Source organism: Fundulus heteroclitus, chromosome 12, assembly GCF_011125445.2.
Source record: "Fundulus heteroclitus isolate FHET01 chromosome 12, MU-UCD_Fhet_4.1, whole genome shotgun sequence".
NCBI lineage: Eukaryota > Metazoa > Chordata > Actinopteri > Cyprinodontiformes > Fundulidae > Fundulus > Fundulus heteroclitus.
This window is the reverse complement of record NC_046372.1, coordinates 35,343,122-35,361,980: the sequence shown is the minus strand read 5'-3', so window position 1 is coordinate 35,361,980 and position 18,859 is coordinate 35,343,122. Positions and strand designations below refer to the sequence as shown.

The 18,859-nt window shown below is 40.3% G+C and overlaps 2 protein-coding genes across 9 annotated transcripts in view; both read left to right on the top strand.

The window, feature by feature from the left end:
- c12h5orf34 (chromosome 12 C5orf34 homolog) lies at positions 1-5,616 on the top strand. The gene is given in 12 exon segments (XM_036144536.1): positions 1-311; positions 392-481; positions 2,371-2,700; positions 2,758-3,023; positions 3,100-3,192; positions 4,356-4,476; positions 4,568-4,659; positions 4,746-4,815; positions 4,900-4,997; positions 5,090-5,136; positions 5,245-5,291; positions 5,293-5,616. Coding segments are annotated over 12 exon segments (1,593 nt in total). The 5' UTR covers positions 1-107; the 3' UTR covers positions 5,428-5,616.
- Positions 5,617-11,555: 5,939 nt separating this feature from the next.
- The window catches only part of LOC105919439 (rapamycin-insensitive companion of mTOR), a 32,798-nt gene continuing 25,494 nt past the window's right edge, over positions 11,556-18,859 (top strand). For 5 of the 8 annotated variants that reach the window (XM_036144528.1, XM_036144529.1, XM_036144531.1 and 2 more), the window contains exons 1-6: positions 11,556-11,675; positions 11,801-11,848; positions 13,798-13,895; positions 16,764-16,828; positions 17,109-17,240; positions 17,467-17,530. In XM_036144528.1, the coding sequence (XP_036000421.1) occupies positions 11,627-11,675; positions 11,801-11,848; positions 13,798-13,895; positions 16,764-16,828; positions 17,109-17,240; positions 17,467-17,530 (456 nt within the window). In that variant the 5' untranslated portion in view covers positions 11,556-11,626. The remainder of the gene's footprint in view (positions 11,676-11,800; positions 11,849-13,797; positions 13,896-16,763; positions 16,829-17,108; positions 17,241-17,466; positions 17,531-18,859) is intronic. The other 3 variants (XM_036144533.1, XM_036144532.1, XM_036144535.1) reach the window with 1 other exon arrangement.

Genomic DNA, 18,859 nt, shown 5'->3' with positions numbered 1-18,859 from the left:
ACTTCCGGTCACGTGACTCCCCCGCAAACAGCGCGCGGATTCTAAACGGCTCCACGGAAATAACGCAGCCGCAGTGCTGTCGCTCACGCAAACACAGCGGCCCCACGATGGCCGCGGCGGAGCGTGTCAGCGTGATGATGATGTATGAGGACGAGTCTGTGGAGGTTCGTTACACACACGGAGCTCAGTTACAGCTGTCCCCGTGTGGCTGTGAGTTCACGCTGCTCAAAGCCACGGAGCAGCACGGACACCCTCTGCAGCCCGCGGAGCGAGTCCGACAGAGAACCAGGTTCGCCGTCAGTTCTTATAAGGTAAGAAGCCACCTTGTTACTGCACTTGGGATTCTTGGCGTGGGTCTGAAACATTAAAACTGTTGGCTGTGTTTAAAAAGGAGCTGCTGGTCAGCGCTCTGGCGTTCAGGAACAAGTATGCCAGTCGACCTTATCTTCCAGAGGAGCTCATCACTGCTGACAACAAGAAGGTGCAGTTTGTACACCATAACACACAAATTAAATGAATAAATAAATAACATAAACGGATGCATTTCAGTAAGATCAGAATATCATGAAAAACTACTGTATTACATAGTTGTCCATATATATATATATATATATATATATATATATATATATATATATATATATATATATATGCATTTATTTCTGTTAATTTGAAATCACTGATGGGTAGATTACACACTAAAACTGTCCTCAAGCAAGGGTAGCTTTGCTTTGATAGACCTCTAGCAGAAGTAAGAGCAAAAAAGAAAGCCTAAACTAAACACTTGTGTGCAAAGCAGCTCATGAATGTTGATGTGAATTAAAAATGTCTCAGCTGATCGTTGTCTCATCATGGTGAAGTGGCAACCATGGAGAAAAAAGCAAGGTCTTCCTGCGGTGCCAATGCGTCCACCGCGCAGCATTATTGTATGTGACCGTTTACAGCAATTAAAATAATTGCCACACACTTTGTCACGATAATCTGTGATCTGTGATACACGTCACCGGGGGAGAGGAGGGTGATGGTAGAAAACCCCGTTAAATTGTTGCGCAGACATTTATTAAAGATAGCCAAGGGTCACTTTTTTATTATTAATATTTGGAAGGTCCCATAAACTTGATATGATTTAATGTTTGTCACTGGTCTCACAACCAGTGACCTTTTTGATTTGATTATGATGCTTTTATGTTTTCATGATGTAAAGCACTTTAAACTGCCTTGCTGCTGAATTGTGCTATACAAATAAACTTGACTAACTTGACTATGTATACTACAGTGTCACCAGCGCAAGCAGGAATAACACTGTGGTTTTGAATTTTTATGCCACAATACAATAGAATTTAATTTCTAAAGCACTTCAAAAACAACACAGTTGACCAAAGTGGTGTACACCAATAAAAACAAATAAAATACAGAAATATAAAACTAATAAAAATAGATAAAAATGTATAATAAAAGTAAAAAACAACTTCTCCAACTGATTTAAAAGCCAAGTAGAAATAATGTGTTTTAAGGGAAGATTTAAAAACAGCAATTAAGCCACGCCCCCTCCTTGTTTACATAATCAAGCAAAAATGTATAAAGGACAGGCAGAAATAAATAAATAGGGTAAAAAAAATACAAAGGAAGAAAAAAAATCATACACATACGTACATTAGAATTAAGTAATTGATTGAACTATTGTACATAATAAATAAATAAGGTAATTGTTACAAAGATTTTAAAAAAAGGAGCTGATTAAAAGAGATATACATTTATGTCTCGCTGTAAAATTTAATTACTGCCTACAGTTATTTGCTGCATTTTTGTGCATTTAATTGTATGAATATGTATTTTTAAATATGTGTGGGGTAGCTCCTGAAGCTCAGACACCAAGCACAGTCCACACCTTGTGAGTTTCCAACAAACTTGCTACTGTGATTTGTTTCACACTCCTATCAAAGCTACATTTATCTCTGCTGCTTTTTTCCTTTCACCAAACCTTCACAATGGCCTTCAGTGGCTTACCTTCCAGTCTCAGTGATAGTTTGCTGGACCTCCGCTAAGTTAGCGGTCTTCATCATCATGTAGGGCAAAAACAGCTGTAACAGCATTTACTGTATTAAGAACCTTTTTTATTGGTCTTTGCCAAGAATCTAATATTCATAGAAACTTAATTAAATTTTTTTTTCTTTAGCTGTGAACCATATTTGTCTAAATTACCAGAAATAGATGCTCCAAATGTATCATTCTGTGTATAATGTATTCTATTAACGTTTGAGTTTCATCTTTTTGAAATTGAATTAATGAAAAACATAAACATACATAACGTGAGATGCACTTGTGTGTGTATAATTAAACTATCTAAACATTGTCTGCTTCCCTTTACAGCCTTTCTTTAGTATTGACTCGACGGTCAAATGGCCTGAGCGGTCCTCTTATGAGCCAGAGTTCGGGCCTGGAGGGGAGATCACGGTCAGGTCAGAGGACGGCCGAGCCACGTTGCTGCTGTCGCCCTCCGGCGAGGACTTCTCTGTCGAGTTCACGTGCAACCTCAGTCAACCTCAGCACCACGCTGTGTGGGGTCCAAACAAAGGTCCTGACAGTCAGCAGCAGGTAAACGGTCTGACCTGTGGCAACGCGGATCCGAATGAACAGATGCATCAGAGGAAGCAGTCCGCTAAAACGAGCTCTGCACATCTCACCGGCGCTACTAAACAAGAGGTATTACCGTTTGAATGTCGGTGTGCTTTTAGCTCATATGAAGGCTGACGTCTCGTTTGCCATCAGCCTGAACAGATGTACCGGACCACCACAGTTATACAGCATCGCTCTTGCTTTGCCGTTGAGCCCACATGGGCCTACGCTCTCTCCTTGGCTCGGCATCGCTGGACGGCTTGCCGCCAAGCTACTGAAGCTGAAAGAACAAGTAGTTCTGGACAAGCTGATGATGGAGTGAAAACATCTGACGAGCATCATAAGGACAGAGAGTCCCAGCTCCCCCAGGCTCTTCCTCTTACGTGCCCATCACCTCACTGGCATAGGTCGGGGGTTTACGCATGTTGCACACCCTCTCATTGCTAATAATCTCCAAATTAACCTGATGCTCGTGCTTTTCAGGTGGAAGATTAAAGACTCTTTGGTCGGCGAAGAAGCATCGGATCTTCCGCCGGAGCTTGTAAAAATATTATGGTGTCAAGGAGTCACGTACAGGTATGTGCAGTTAATAAGGACCTAAAAAAAAAAAAGAAATCTTGTGCATACTTAATGAACTCTGTTCATCTTGAGGCATTGAACGTTGTTATTGATGTGATGTTTAGGATTATTGGACAAGGAGGGTTTTATCACCTGAGTAAATCCCAAGTTTTCCAACTACAAGCATGATGGTCATTTTAAAATAGCAGGACAATTGGATTTGAACCTTTTCAGTCTGTTGGTGTATGAAAACAAACATCCCTGTCCAATCGCCACTCCATGGTTGAGTTGCAGAATGCGGTTTAATTATATCGTTCATAGTTGGGAGTCCATAGAGGTCCAAGTCAGAAATGCCATGTTTTAAGTTGTTAACGTCTTCAGAAGAGTCCCCTTGTAGTAAGATTGACCCTGGCCTCAAAATCCAATATGACTGCCTTGCACAGAAAACTTGGTGATTAGCTTTAGTGAAACAGTTAATCTGGTCTTCTGATGATTTACGACTTAAACCTTTCACACCTTTCCTGAACACATTGCTACAGTATTTAAAAATACAAAACCTGGTATTAGCGCTAGATTCAGATCTTAATTCATGTCTAAGTAGGCAATTACTTTTACAAGCAAGCCACAATAAAAATATATGAAAAAGAAAGCAACATTTAGTTAGAGGACATGGCACTGAATACAACAGCTGCAACCGATACAAAACAACTGTCCTTTAATTGCATATGAAGCCTATCAAATAAACAATAACTAAATTAATAAGCAGATAACATATTAAATCCATCACTTCCAGATAGAAACGAACCTTGTTAAAAAATCACAACGGCTAAAAATAGATTAAAACCCATCAGTGGTGAAGAAGATCCTCAGCCATAAATTAGTTAAGGCAATAGCGCCAGGAACAAATGAATGTTTATACCTGTTGGTCCGAACAGAGGGGAACCTGCTTAGAAAGCCGACTAAGCAGAGTAGCAGGGATATCTTCTGCCCTGTAAGCAAACTGCGAAGGATTCAATAGATCTGTTTGCTCTAGCAGCGCATTTTCCCGCAGTTTCACAAAACATTTCATAACTGCAGAAGTTGGGGCCACTGGTGTGCAATCATTAAAAACCTTGGAGTAATATTTTATTTAAATGGAGTTTTCTCGCTCCGTAATATTTGTCCTAACGTGTGGTCTGCAGGGTACTGAATGGAGCAGTCCCAGTGGTCGAAGTTTCCCCAGGGGATGGCTCATTGATCCGCTCCAATGGTGTCCTAAACTCCTATTTTACTCATCACAAACCTAAGCTCCAATCAGAGCAGGTTGGTTTCAGTCTTTCGATGCAAAGAGGTTATTCAATCAAAGGGTAGCAGCTTGTTAAATGTTTCTGCTATTTTTTTTTCCCCCCCTCAGGTAAGAGAAATAACGTATCATTTAAGCAGTCTTCCCCCTGATGTGCCTGGACAGCTGTATCCCGTAGGCTCCATTATTAGCCGTGCTAACAGGTACGATATCACTTCACTGCAGCTTGTTGAGTATAGAAACAATTATTTTCTTTTTTAGGATTTTAACCATCTCACATTTTCCCCAGAATTCTTGTTTGCTATAACCAGGCTAAGCGTTTGCTGAAGTTTCCTGCCATGCCCACCTGCCTGCAACAGGTTGCTCTACGTCAGTTTATACCTACGGTGTTAACACATTTTAAAGCATCCATTTTTGTTTATAGTGGCGCAATGTGCTTGCAGGTCAAACACTTTTCTAAACCAACACTGCCTGAGCAAAATCTGTCCGATGTGGCATTTGGTGAAAGACCTGTAAATATGCCACAGACAGCAGGAAGTCTGTAAGTTTTTTATTTTTTTATTTTGGATCACTTTATTTCAGTGGGGGTTCCCTTTTCTGACAGCTCTTTTCACCCTTACTGTTCAACTTTAGCCCAGATGTTGTTGGCGCAGAACTGGAGAAGATAAAGCGTTTCAGCTGTATCCTTTAGCAAAGAGCTCCCAACATAAAATGCAACGTAGCGTTTCTGAAAAGCGTATGATGTAGCAATATTTATGTCAGGTGTACTCTTTAACAACTCGGCCTAGTTCTGCTGGAGAACAACCACCTGCTGAGGAGGGAAACTGAGCCACGAAACTCAGTGGAAACATCTCCAAAGATCCCTCCAGGATGAACCAGTAACTGAGGACTACGTTGCTGAAGCTCTTAAAAGGACCTCTGAAGCCATTAAGGAAATTGATGCTCTCATATCAGCCGCCACGCTGGACTGAGAACTTTTAAAAAAAAAGAAGAAAAAGATGTTTAACCTTTATTTATACAGGTATTCACATTCACATCCAATATCTCATTTTCAGGGGACTGAGGACTTTTCATTATTTTCATCTCTGCTATAAAGTGTATATACTGGAATGAATGCAGGTATGGAGTCTGAAATAAAGTGTTATTTTTGTTCAAATGTATTGGGTTGCAATTTCTTGTGAAATCTACAAACAAATTAATATGATGTTACACATTAAAATTATTTCTTTCATTATGTATTTGATACCATTTCATCTTATCTGAACCAAAGTAAAAAGAGCAAATTTTATTCCCTATAGCATAAAAATTCAACATACTCTATATGTGACCTTAAAGTTCACATATAAACAATATATTCACATCTTTCTATCTTTACAACAATATTAGGCATTACATTTAGAAGAATTGGCTGGTACAATACAAACTTGCTTCTTTTTGTTGCCGTGAAATAGGATAGAGGTGCCAACAGCTAAATATCAAGCGTTTACATTGTATTTGTCTGTTGAAGAGGTTTTTCAGACATGAAATAAGGATAAGGAGTGCGACCAGTTTTAAAAAATCATTCTATTATTAAAAAGTTAATGGCCAACCTATGGTATGTTTCTCACGTGATTCATAAATTAATCCAGGCCAAGACATGTCATCAAATTTTCTAATTAGCCTTAAAACCCTGAAGTCAGACTACTTTCTGTCCAGCATCACTGACACTTCTTGTTTTTTGTGACACTCAGTGGTCCATATGGGTATTGCAGACATTTTGTGGCGCTACCATTTTGGTTTTATGTTGCTCCATCTGTATTTTGTATTTATGCTGATGAAAAAAATATTAAGTAATTCTATTCAAATTATATAATTATGCTGATTCCAGTTGTATGCTGTATTTAATTGTTTGCTGTTAACTTCATACTTTTTGAATATAACACAAATGTTTTTAGATAGCAGCAATAAAGTCATGCATTATTAAGTGTACTATTACAAATTGCCCAGTAAATAAGGTGAAATTGCTGTAAAATAAAGGCAGTCTTGTTTGTTGGTTAGCATCAAAAGCAAGTTTTTATTTTTAACATACCATATTTATTTTTAAAGCACTTAAAATGCAACATAGCAGCTGGCCAAAAGTGCTGTACAAATCTAAAAACTAAGAACAATAAAACAGTAAAGCAAATAAGCAAAAATAGTATTAAAAAAAACACAAATACAAGGAAAGACAGATATTAAAGAACATGATAAGTACTTAGTACCCAAGAAAGCAAAACCAGATCACGCATTTGTCATGCAAGAATTAAAAATATATTGTTTATATTGAGAAAACATCAAGGTTAATGTGATTTTGGTCTTCAAGAACATGTTTTATTGCTTTGCACCAAACATGTTGGTAAGAGATGGAAGTATTGGGCTGGGCAAACAAAGGCATAAAAACAATAAAACAATGCTGATCACACACACACACACACACACACACACACACACACACACACACACACACACACACACACACACACACACACACACACACACACACACACCAAAAATGTTCGGGCTGTCCAAATCAAGCAAACCCAGCATTGAACCACATCAGTTGTGGCGAGAGGCTTCATTTATTCAGAGCTTCGTTTTAGTGACATCTAGTGGCAGGAGACAGAAAAAACAACATCTTGGTTGTCCGAGTATAACTTGGCAAGTTGAGGGGAAAACGTCTAATCGATGGCTAAATGAAATGCAAAGAGCTCTGTCTTAAAATTAAAAATTTTGGGATACAAGTTAAACATTTTTTCTACGTCTTTTTTTAGACTTTGTAAATATAGAAACGTCTTAACAATGTTTACGTGCATAAAATAGTCAGCTACATTTACCCACAAACAAAGTGACTCGCATTTTGAAGACTGATGTGATTGGTTCAGAGGACTGAGACGTAGAAACAGGTTATGATGTCATTGACCTTTCCCGTCACAAAGCATGGGGATTGTGTTTTAATATTTGTATTTATTTGGTTCATTTTAATTAGGTTTTTATTTTTGATTTACTTTTGTTTTTGTCTTTATTAATACGTATTTGCACATATTTACAACCTTATTTATAAAAATGACATATTTGCATGTGAAAACAATTGGAGTTAATCATTTCTTTTGCTTGGAGGCTTATATCTCTGTCGACTTCCCGAGTTTGCCTAAAGCCCTTCATCACCGTAGTGGCCAGACTTTGCGTAATGACCTGGGCTTACGTAGAGACCAGAGTTTGCAAAGAGTACTGGTTTTACATAGCCTGCGTTTGCATGGAGGCCCTGGTTCACATGGGTGCCTCTGTTAGTATGCTGTCTTCTGTGGTCAGTGTGGCATTAACACTAACTGCATTAACACCTCTGTTTCTGTGGAAGCCTGTGTGACTGGGTGCCTGGGTGTGCATTGGGGCACCTGGTTGCATGGCGGTCTGTGTCTGCAAGGACCCCTCTGTTTGCAAGCAGACCTCTGGATGGTTGGAGAGACTTTGGGATGATTGTTTTTCAGAGCAAGATTCAACTTGACAGTCAAATCTGCAACCTGACCCTGCAGAGATTTTGTTGTTTCCTTCTGTTCTTTGTATTTTGAGGCTTGATTATCTCAGCTCCACAAAGAGTTAATGTTTAAAGTAACGTTTTACTATTGTATGATGAATGTATTTCTTGTTAACACCAGTTTATTGATTTATTTGCTGAGTGGAAGCGACTTGTTGTGAAGAGTCAAGAATGTGTGGGAATGTAAATGTAAAACTTATTTGTTTTATTCCAAAGACATTTCAACTATTTTTTTTATTTTATATATGATGAAATGCGCAAATTGTCCATGGGTTTAAATAAGCAGATCGCAAACGTTGTTCATTATGTGCCACATAACCTAAAACTCTCAGTGAAGTTTGCTTGGCCAATGTGGTCCTCAAATCATTGTCTTGATAAAGGTGTACATTGAAATAAATATTTATCTGCATCTGTTTGACAATTATAATAATTAATACTATGCAAAAATAAATTATATATATATTTTATTTATTTATTTATTTATTTATTTATTTATTTTTTTTTTTAAGGGTTGAGCTATGTGGCTGGAAACTAAAATCACAGATTTCATTATACCAAATTTGTTTAATCTGTTTTATTCCCTCCTTTTCAATTCACAAAAAGAAATTAAAGAAATTATTTTAAAAATGTACTTTTATGTCAAGCATTTTGTCAGGGAGTTGACCTGTTCAAAGTGCAACTAAATACAAGCTGTGAAGCATGGTTGTAAAACAAGATGGTGGCCCTGCAATAGAAAACAATGACAATGTAACAAATGTTTGCTGCTAGTTTTATTACACAATGAGCTAAGTACAGGCTTCCCTTCCATTGCGTAACTTCAAACTAACTTAAAAACAAATAAGTAAATGAATAACTTAAAAGTCCTCGTCTTGTGGTAAAAAAGTTTTTGACTATATTTTTTCCTAAACATTTGTTCAACATTGCATGCTATTCTGTAAATGGAAGCCCAATGAGTTCAATGGCAAAAAAAAAAATCTCAGTATATTGCAAATTTGAATTAATCAGTTTAATCGACTTATTGCCCAGCACTAATATTTATATATAGATATATGTATTTATTTATTTTATTTTATTTTTTGAGTGCAACATTCCTGATCCCAGGACATTGTAGCACTATGAATTAATAAGTCAGCCAATCACATGAAAAGTGGTGGCTGTTTCAGGGATGCCGATTGTAGAATACAAAAATTTTTTGCGGAAACTGTAGCTTTTTACAGCACTGTCCAAGAAAAAGTCAATGACTTTTCCTGTTCTTTTAGACTTCTTCGCTTCATTTAATAGAGTAGCCAGATAGGACCATACGTACTGCATTGTAAGTATATTTAGAAAATGTGCTGTTGTTTTAAAGACTGAATAACATGTTTTGAATACCTTTCTTTTTAGTCAAAGTTTTGGTAATTCTTTTTTGAAATCAACAAAACTCACCAAACATATCTAATAACGGGGCAAAATGTGTAATATTAACCAGGGTGAAAGACGTAATCTCAGCAAAGAATTTTTTCGTACTGGGCCACGAATAAGTGTTTGCATTTTATGTGGTGAAAGCTGCAAACTTTTTTGTAATAGATTAACACAAAGCAGCGCATAATTATGAAGACGAAAAAAATAGATATGCTTTTAAACCCTTTGAACAGATAACATCTGAAAAAAGGGGGCGTGCATTGGAGGTACTTTCCACCGCTTATCTAGAGAAATCTTTTTTGACCATTAATCTTTGAAAAATAGCTTAAGCTCAGTCAAGTTAAATGGGCTGATTTTTTTTTAAGGAATGATGATCAGTGGTAAAACCAACTTCTTGATGCTGACAACGACAAAAAGTAAACACAAGTAAATAATATTCACTGGCACAGTGGAACAGTGTATAAGCAAACTTGTGGAGTAACTCAGCCTTCTTAAACAGTAGATGGTGAGTAAAGAAAACAATGCAAGAGGTTATTCAGCATAACAACATTCCCCACTTCTTTTTGATTTATATAGAGGTGTCCAAAAAGTTATTATTTTCTTCAGGCCAGAGTTAAATATATATATATATTTTATTCATGTTTTGTTTTAAGAATTCTTTATTATCTAGGCACAGTCTTTCCTGGTTTAAATTTTTATCTGGCGGACAGCTAAAAAAAAATCATTACACAGAACCTTCAGAGCATATGGCTTACTCAGTTGTAACTGATCCATCTTGTTGAGAAAGTTGTCAGTGCTCTTCATTAAATCGACAAAATGTGGATATGTACTAATCACTCATTTCTGAAAATCAATGTCTCAAAAACTAATCAAATTCTAATTGATTTTTTTTTTTAGAAAGATCATGCCCTCCAGTTCTTTTGAATAGGCAGGAATTTGAAATTATAAGATAAGATAAGATAGGAAATTCTTTTAATTTCCCACAATGGGTGAATTTGGGATAATGATGTACATCAAAACTACAGGGATAAGTCTTGCGGAGCTCCCCTAACTCTACAGGACAAGAGTTACAAGGAACACAAAGGCTATCCTTGTTGACCCAAGCCACCCTCTTTACAATAATTACAGGTTGCTCCGAGGTAGATGGTAATAAAGTGCAATACCAAAAGGTATAAAGGTTCATTACTCAATGTTTGAGTCAGCCTCATTACTAATTTGATCTGATAGGCCCTCTTAGAGACTGTAGGAGCTTATGTTTAAACTGTGGTTCAATAAATGTGTGTTTTGTACTTCCTCTGCATTTGTTTTTGTTCTTGCAAAACAAATTGACTCTTGGTGACAATAAAGTTTATCTCATCTTATCATTCGATAATTACACATATAAATATAGTATTTATGTATTGACTGCTTGTGACTTGGTTATTTTGCTTGTGAAAGTTATAGATTTGCACAAGAAAATCCCATTTTGAGTAACACCTAAATTCAGGGGTTCACAAAGTGGGGGATCAGGACCCCCCCCAGGGGGTCTCGAAACACATATTGGGAATGTGAGATGATTTGATGCTGATAAGCTTTGATGTTGATAAGCTTTGATGTTGATAAGCTAAGTATTTATTTCTTTGTGAAACCAATACTAAAGTCTAACCTTACAAGATGCTCCATATTCCTCGTTTTAACGCAGGGAAAAAAAATATGACATTATAAAAATATGACATTATTCTTTTAATTTTACAACTTTATTCTCTAAGGTTGTGACTTTAGTCTCATAATTTCCAACAAAAAAAGGGGTAGCCAGTCTCTGCGACTGTTATGTTGGGTGTCGCAGGCTGAAAAGTTTGGGAACCTCTGCCTTCATTTATTATTTTGAACCTGCTTTTTTCTCTTCAGTGATAAATCGTATTTGGAGTAAAGACGGTCTTTTCTCCCTCACACCCCACCATAACTAACAGGTGAGGTTTGTGTTTTTTATTCCCATTGAGATTAGAACGCGTGAATAAATAAATAAATAAATAAATAAATAAAGAGAGAAAGAAGAGAGAGAGAGAGAGAGAGAGAGAGAGAGAGAGAGAGAGAGAGAGAGAGAGAGAGAGAGAGAGAGAGAGAGAGAGAGAGTTTCTCGCCTCAAGTCTTGCCTAGAGGATCTGCTGCGTCGGACCTTTGCTGTCCGTATTCTCGCGATACGGCACGAAGTTTCCGGTGTTGTGTATGTTCCTGGAAATATGGCGGCCAGCTTCCGCGGCCGTCCTATCCGGAGTCTTCGGATGCGGGGTGAGCATGAAAAACCCGGTTCATTGAAAGCCTTAACAGCGACATATCGTGAAAAGGGAAGACCCCGTGCAGGTAATGGCCCCGGAGCGATGTCTCACCGTGTGCGCTGTGTGTGTTTTTGTCAGGTCGGAATGACAGCGGGGAGGAGAACGTCCCGCTGGATCTGAGCAGAGGTAAGCAAAGGCTTCATCACATCACCATGAAAGCGATTATTGTTCAAAATGGATGAGGGCGCTTTCTGCAAACGCAAACGCCTCTACCGCCAAACGCAACGCGGCGTATGCAGCCGTGGTCCGGCTGCATACGCCGCGTTTCTGGCTGCTTCGCGTAAAGCCCGCTGCTAACGAGTGATGATAACCAGCGGCGGCGGCGAGCTAACTAAGACGAGCCGAGTTAGCTGCAGCTAGCTGCCACGGCTAACCAGCCATGACGCCGCGCCGTTGTTGTGACCGCCGTGACCGCGCTCCGCAGCCCGCCGCCTGGCCGGACGGCCGCCGGGACCGCGTCCGCGCGTCAGCCGCGGCTTCTCCGCGCCGAGAACCGGGGCGTCCGGCCGGCTCCGCGCTGAACGTCGCTGCGTGGGAAGGTCCGTGTGATGGCCGCTGAGCCAGGTCACATCCAGCCCTGCAGCAGAGACGCAGCGTACCCGTTTGTTTACACGGAGCAGCCCTCCGGACAGCCGCCGTCCCGGGGATTTCATGACTGCGGCCGTGTCGGCTTGAGAGATTGCTGCTGCTGCCGCCGCCGAGTCCCGGTTGTCTTTAGGAATCCCGATGTTTGCTCCCGCTTCTCTGCAGCGACTCTGTGGAAAAACATCTTTGAGTTCTCATCTGAAATCCACGCGATTGACAATCGGACGAGATTCCACTTGTAAATTACAACTATAATGCAATTTGCAGCAATGCATTGTTACATTTTTTAGGATTAGAGGTCATCCAAATTGAACAGACTCATCTGTGTAACATATTATAGTACTTCTTTAAATTGAGCAACAAAATTAAATTCTTGTTATACTTATTTGAATTCTGCACTTGGGATGCGCCACTTGCTCTGCCTGAGATATCTGACTGGGGATCAGCAGGAAATCCCCCCCCCCCCCCAAATAAAAATCCCACTACATCACCTATTCATTAGATGCATCAAAAGTCAAAACTTCCAAATTGTTCAGTCTATAAAGAAACCAACTAACTTAGATGGACTTTTTGTTGCTGTTGTTTAAAAGCAATCCATCTACGTTTACAGAGAAACGCTTCCAATGCATAAATGGGGATATAATGTATATTTTAAATTCACATATACTCCATTTATCAGTGAACCTGTCGCGCATTTTATTTCTCCTTCATGTTTTAGTGCCCTGTGAGGGGGAATAAAAAGGGAATCAGTCAACATCGGGATTAACGGGTCACAGCTAAAAATGGGAATCTGGGCATGGAAAAGGCTGATGTTCTACGCTAATTAGGAGACAAAAGAAAAAGGGTTGAGTTTGCGAAGCCTTTGGACTTCGCAAACTTTGGGCATAACAGCGCTGATATATGTGTCGTATAAACGTTTTCTGGCCAAGCTCAGAAATCAAACAGAAGACTTGAAAAAAATATCAAAATATGAACTGCTATTCTGAAGGAAATTGGTGACCTTCGATCATTTTTTCTTGTTGCTTTGGTTAAAAATATTCCTTTTTTCTCTCTCTCTATTCTTTATAGAGTCTATTTAGTTAAGCGAGCATTGGCCCGGTGAGATTTTTGTCAATATTTTGTCGCAGAAATAAAACATTGTGGAGGAAAAAAGCCTAATACGTCTTGCAGGGGTAATTCATGAGTGTTTTTGTCAGTGACGAAGTCTTATGTGGATCTCTTATCAAAAACAACTGCTGCTCATCAATCCTCTGTAACAACAGCGTAGAAAGGTTGCTAATGTGGTCAGGAACTGAAACTGTCGTCGTAGTCTGGCCTTTTTTACCTCGCTTGCTTTTCTCAACCTTTTATTTTTGCTTTACACTCACTCAGCGCAGCCAGCTGATCCCCCTTCCTTCGTCCATCAGCTGGTTATCACCTAAATGTGGCCTGATATTTGTTGATTTATTTTTTTAGTCACGCTTGGCTTTCCTGTTTCACTCCCCATACAGAACCATCAGAAAACTTTCGCGAGATCCTCCAAAATGTGGCCAAATCTCACGGCGTCAGTAACATGCGAAAGCTCGGCCACCTGAACAACTTCATTAAGGTAGGTCTGTCACGTTGTTTGTGCTCCACTGCAGGTGTTCTGTTCGTCATCGGGACTGAAATGTGGTGAAGGCTGCGCTCGGAGCGTTATGAGCTAAGCTTTCGGTTGACACTTAAAAAAAAAAAAAAAAAAAAAAGAGATGAGAGAACGTCCGTCTCACTCATCTTTACGGCTTGTAATGTGCTTTTTGCGCTTTTTTGCGCCACTGTGATGTGGACACACTAATGTAACGGGGGGTCCAGGGATGGGACAGCACCTCAGTCAAATGTGCATCCAGAGCAGCTAAATTAAAACAGTCTGTTTTTAAAATCGTTTTTCTATCTTGTTGTTGTTGTTTTTTTTTTTTTTTCACTTTGAGGTTAAGTGAAATGTACATTCTGTGTGGTTGTGGCTTGCTTCACACCCACTCAGCATGTCTGTTATGTCCACAGGCTAATAGCTACATCAAGCAGGAGCATCATCTAAGAAGTTCAGTTTTTATTCGGCAATTTGAAAAGCGCGACTCTCCTGAATCCGTACACAATTTCTGACTGGGTTCTTTAACGCACCAGCCCTGGTTAAGAACTGGAGCTTCTTTGGTCTAAAGGTCCTGATAGACATATCCAAGACTGTCACATTGCTCGTGTTTGGTCCCCCTTACAGCAGAGGCAAAGTGAGAAGCGTTTGTATCTCGGCGATTAAAAGTACAAACGCCCCCAGAGTCTGTCGGGAAACTTCAGCCAAGTTGCTGGAGGTCCGGTTTGAGGTTTCCACAGTTGGTGAGGATTTGTTGAGCCGTGTGGTCTGATGGTGTTGAGCCACCATGTTTCATCACTTCCAAACAGATCTTACAGCACTTCAAGCCTCCCTCCGCTCACCTGCTTTCATTTTCCAGCAGCTACCTTCCCACACAGCCACAGGCAGCCATACCTGCTGGTGGTCTGGTCTGGTTGGCCACACCTAACCCTGATGGAGAATCTACGATGCTCTTAATTATTGAGATACACCAGGATCATGACACTTCAGCCATCGATTGCCTCGGACAGATTACTAGCAGGCCAGATACTGAAGAATTTGACACATTCTTCCTGTTTAGATTTGACCTGCTTTGTTTCCGCTCCCCATCACCTCCTCGACTGATGTCTAATCAGACGTTTCCCTACTGTCAGCCCGCTGCCTCTCCGCGGCCTCGCCTCCAGCCGGCAGCTATGAATGGATTGTAAACAACTGTTTGCGCCTCTGCAGTCGACGAGCGTTGTGCAGCTGGCATTGTCGCGCACAGATCACTGCGGGGGAGTTTGTTTCCGCTCCTGCAGCTCCGGCTCTCTTGTTTACGTCTGACTCGAGGCTAATACCCTGTGCGTGCGTGTGTGTTGCACTGAAGCGCCATCGCTGTGATTCCTTAGAAGAGTTTCTGGACCGCAGGGGTGAGCTAATCCCCCACGGAGAGCATCACATGGCCGCCCCCCCCCCCTCTCTCCTCCTCCTCTCCTATGTCCTGCATAGACTCTGATATCAGAGCCATCCATCCCATCCTGCACCGCTGTATTGTCGGCTAATTTGATGGCTAATTAGTACAAAGCTAACAGCATGTTCCCCGGTAGGCAGAGCGTCACACTCCGGCTGTCTGGGGACGCCCTCGACAAAGTCAGCCGCTCTGAAATAGCCGCGTCCGTAGCTCGGGGACTGCTTTGCTCCTCTGACTTGGTGTGTTTTTAGCTGTTGCCGGTCCTAGCCTGTCAGCTGATTTTTTTTTTTTTTTTTCCCCCGTGGCAGCGGGAGTTCCTGTTAATGACCTGCGGGCAGGGAGCCGCTAAAGGTTGAAGTTTGCGCCCAAAGCGAAACGCCACGGTCAAGGCTGGCCCTGTTTTGAATACAGGTGCAGGTAGCCGGACTGTAAGCAGAGGCATTGGAAAGCAAATCTGATTATTTTGAGATAGTTAAGTTATATTTTTAGAGGAGTGTTTGCTTTTGCGAGGTGCTGACAGTACGCAGTAGAAGAGCCAAAAACGATTGAGTCTTCACTTTTATTGGCTTCAGACTAAATGGGATGAATAAAATCGTGACTGCATTTTGTTTCCATATCAGCCTGCTGCATTTATAGCCGCAGTTTTTCTTTTTAATCCCGTTTTATTTTGGTGCACACCTTGCAAAACTGTATTATAGATCACACCCACCATTCTGTCGAGCTAATAAATATGTTTTAGCTAACAATCGAAAGCTATTTTTTTTTCTTATTGCTGTTTACTACACTGTTCCCTGTTAGCTATTGTCTGCTGCAGCTTCCTTTCTGCTGCAACTGCAGCTTGAAATGCTAATCATTGAACATAATGACGTTCAAACAGCAGCGACTCATTAAATGCAACCATAATAATGCGTTGTGAGATGATGAACGATCAAATAGTCACTTCAGGAAGATCTGCCAGAAAACAGCCACAGGTTTGGAAGCAAAAGGAGTCAAGAAAAGGCTAAACTTTGGACAATAAGCGGTAAAAGTGCAGGACTTCCAAGCTTTTTCATTGCTTTAATTTTAACACATGTGACTGAGACTTAAAATAATGCAAATGTTCTTCAGGTGAGTTGTGCCCTGTTGGGGATGACGTATGTCGTTTTTGCTTCTGTTAAATAAAGATGAGCTACATTGATGGATATGAAAGAATGTTTACAAGCTGTTGAGAATACAATGCTGGAGAGATGCTGCAAGTTTATTTCATTGTAATAACTGGTGACTTAGGTGGGTGACGCAATCGACATTTATAGACAATACGAGGCATTTAAAGGTTAGCCTCAGATTAACCTAGCTGTTTGTTAACCGCTTGCGAGATTGAATTTTGATTGTTTGACAACAATTTAATCTTTTACCTTCTATTTTTTTTTTTTGTCTTTCAGCTGCTTTGCAGCATCGGACATCGGGAGGAGTGCTTTGGGTTTACATATGAAGAAATCATCGTTTGGTGCGTGCCTTCTGGGAATCCTGTCTTTTTCATCAATGTGAACTCTGTCCGTTCTTAGGAGTGCCGTTCCTGTAAAATTACATCCCCCCCCAAACTGTCTGGGCTGGTGGCTTTTATCAGCTGTGCTCGTTCACAATAACTTTATGACCCCCCCCCCCCTACATGAAAAGAAGCCGAACTCTTGTGTCTTTTAAAGCCCGCAGAGATTGAGCCATTCTTAACTCGGGTGATTTACGACGCACGTCTAAGAGATCTTTATTGTCTGTTTTTCAAACTTTAGTCTGCGACTAGCTCTTCTAAACGAGGCCAAGGAGGTGCGCGCAGCAGGTTTGCGGGCACTCCGCTACCTTATTAGAGACACCAACGTGCTGCAGAAGGTCCTCAGGCTGCAGGTGGATTATTTGATCGCCAGGTAAGATGTGGCTTTGAACAGACGGAAAAGGCCTTTTTGGATGACTTCATGTCTGGTCTTTAATTTTTAGGGTAGGTCAGACCCTTTTTTTATTTTATTTTTTATTAAAAAGGCCTTTGTTGGTAGGACGTGTGCTGCTTCACTGCTACAGCCTGTGCAGCACTTTGGTCCACTTACTCGTTTTGGCTCTGGCTCAACAATAACGGATCTCTCTGGGTTGTTACAGATGCATCGACATCCAGCAAAGCAACGAGGGGGAGAGGACTCAGGCGTTACGACTCGTCCGAAAGGTGAGATCTGTGTCTGTAGTTGCAAATGTCCGTGCGTTTATAAGCGTTCAGGGTAGCCGCTGTCCTGTCGGTAGAGGAATGCACCCCGACTGCACAGGCTGATGGCAGCACAAAGCCATCCGAACAATCCTTTGGGTCAGCAGTGGTGTCGGTGCAGCGGGTTCATCTGCCGCTCTGGTTATTTATAGCTCTGTCTGTAGTTTACAGTAAACCTTCTGCTCGCAGTGCTGTGCTTCTGAACAGTGACTATTGGCTGCACAGGCAGTGACACGACCTCTGTGCTCCTCTTAGAACAGAAAGGTTTCAGGCTGTTCTTTTTTTCTTGAATCGCCTTCAAATAGATTTACTTGGTAATCTTTTTGTTTTAGATGACACACAGTTCTCCATAATATGAGGTGAAAACTATGTTTTTTATAATACAAATAGGACTGAAATCCAACATCTAGACGTTTTGTTTGACAACGCTTTAAGATTTCTGTTGCATCAGCTGGTGACCCATCAAATCAAATTTCATTCCTATTTTTAAAGCTTTTTTGTTGTTGTTGTTGCTTAGAGTGGCCAGAGATCAACATTGGCTTGATTTCCCATGATGGGCTCTGATGGATGATCGGCAGATCAAATGTTGTGACGTCAATATTATTTATCCCCCTCTTTACCAAATGATGCAAAACAAAAGAATTTAATAAAAATCCAATAAAGGGAAGAGACAGATTTCTTGATGCATAAATGGGGATAATCTTGTAATTCTTGGATGTAATCTGGCAATATAGAAAAAATAACAGCAGTGCGTTTTGTGTCCTTTGTATTAATGTCCTTAGAAAAAAATGTAAATGGACAGGTCAGTCCATTAAAACCCCAAAACATCGAGAGAGTCTCTTATGTGTTTGGACACATAAAAAATAATAGAATGAATTTTGTGGATAAGGCAAGGCAAATTTACTTATATAGCACAATTCAGTACAAGGACAATGCAAAGTGCTTTACATGATTAAAATATAGCAAAATAAAACAGAATAAAAGCAAGTAGGAATAAAATGTAGATGGAAAATACAACAAAGAAGTGGTGATTCAGTTTACTAGAACAGTTGAAGGCAATCCTAAACAAATGTGTTTTTAATCTTGATTTAAAGGAACTCAGGCTTTCCGCACCTTTACAATTTTCTGGAAGTTTGTTCCAGATAAGTGGAGCATAGGAACTAAATGCTGCTTCTCCTTGTTTAGTTCTGGTTCTAGGTATGCAGAGTAGGCTGGAGCCAGAAGACCTTAGTGGTCTGGATGGTTGATACACTGATAACAAGTCTGTGATGTATTTAGGTGCTAAGCCATTTA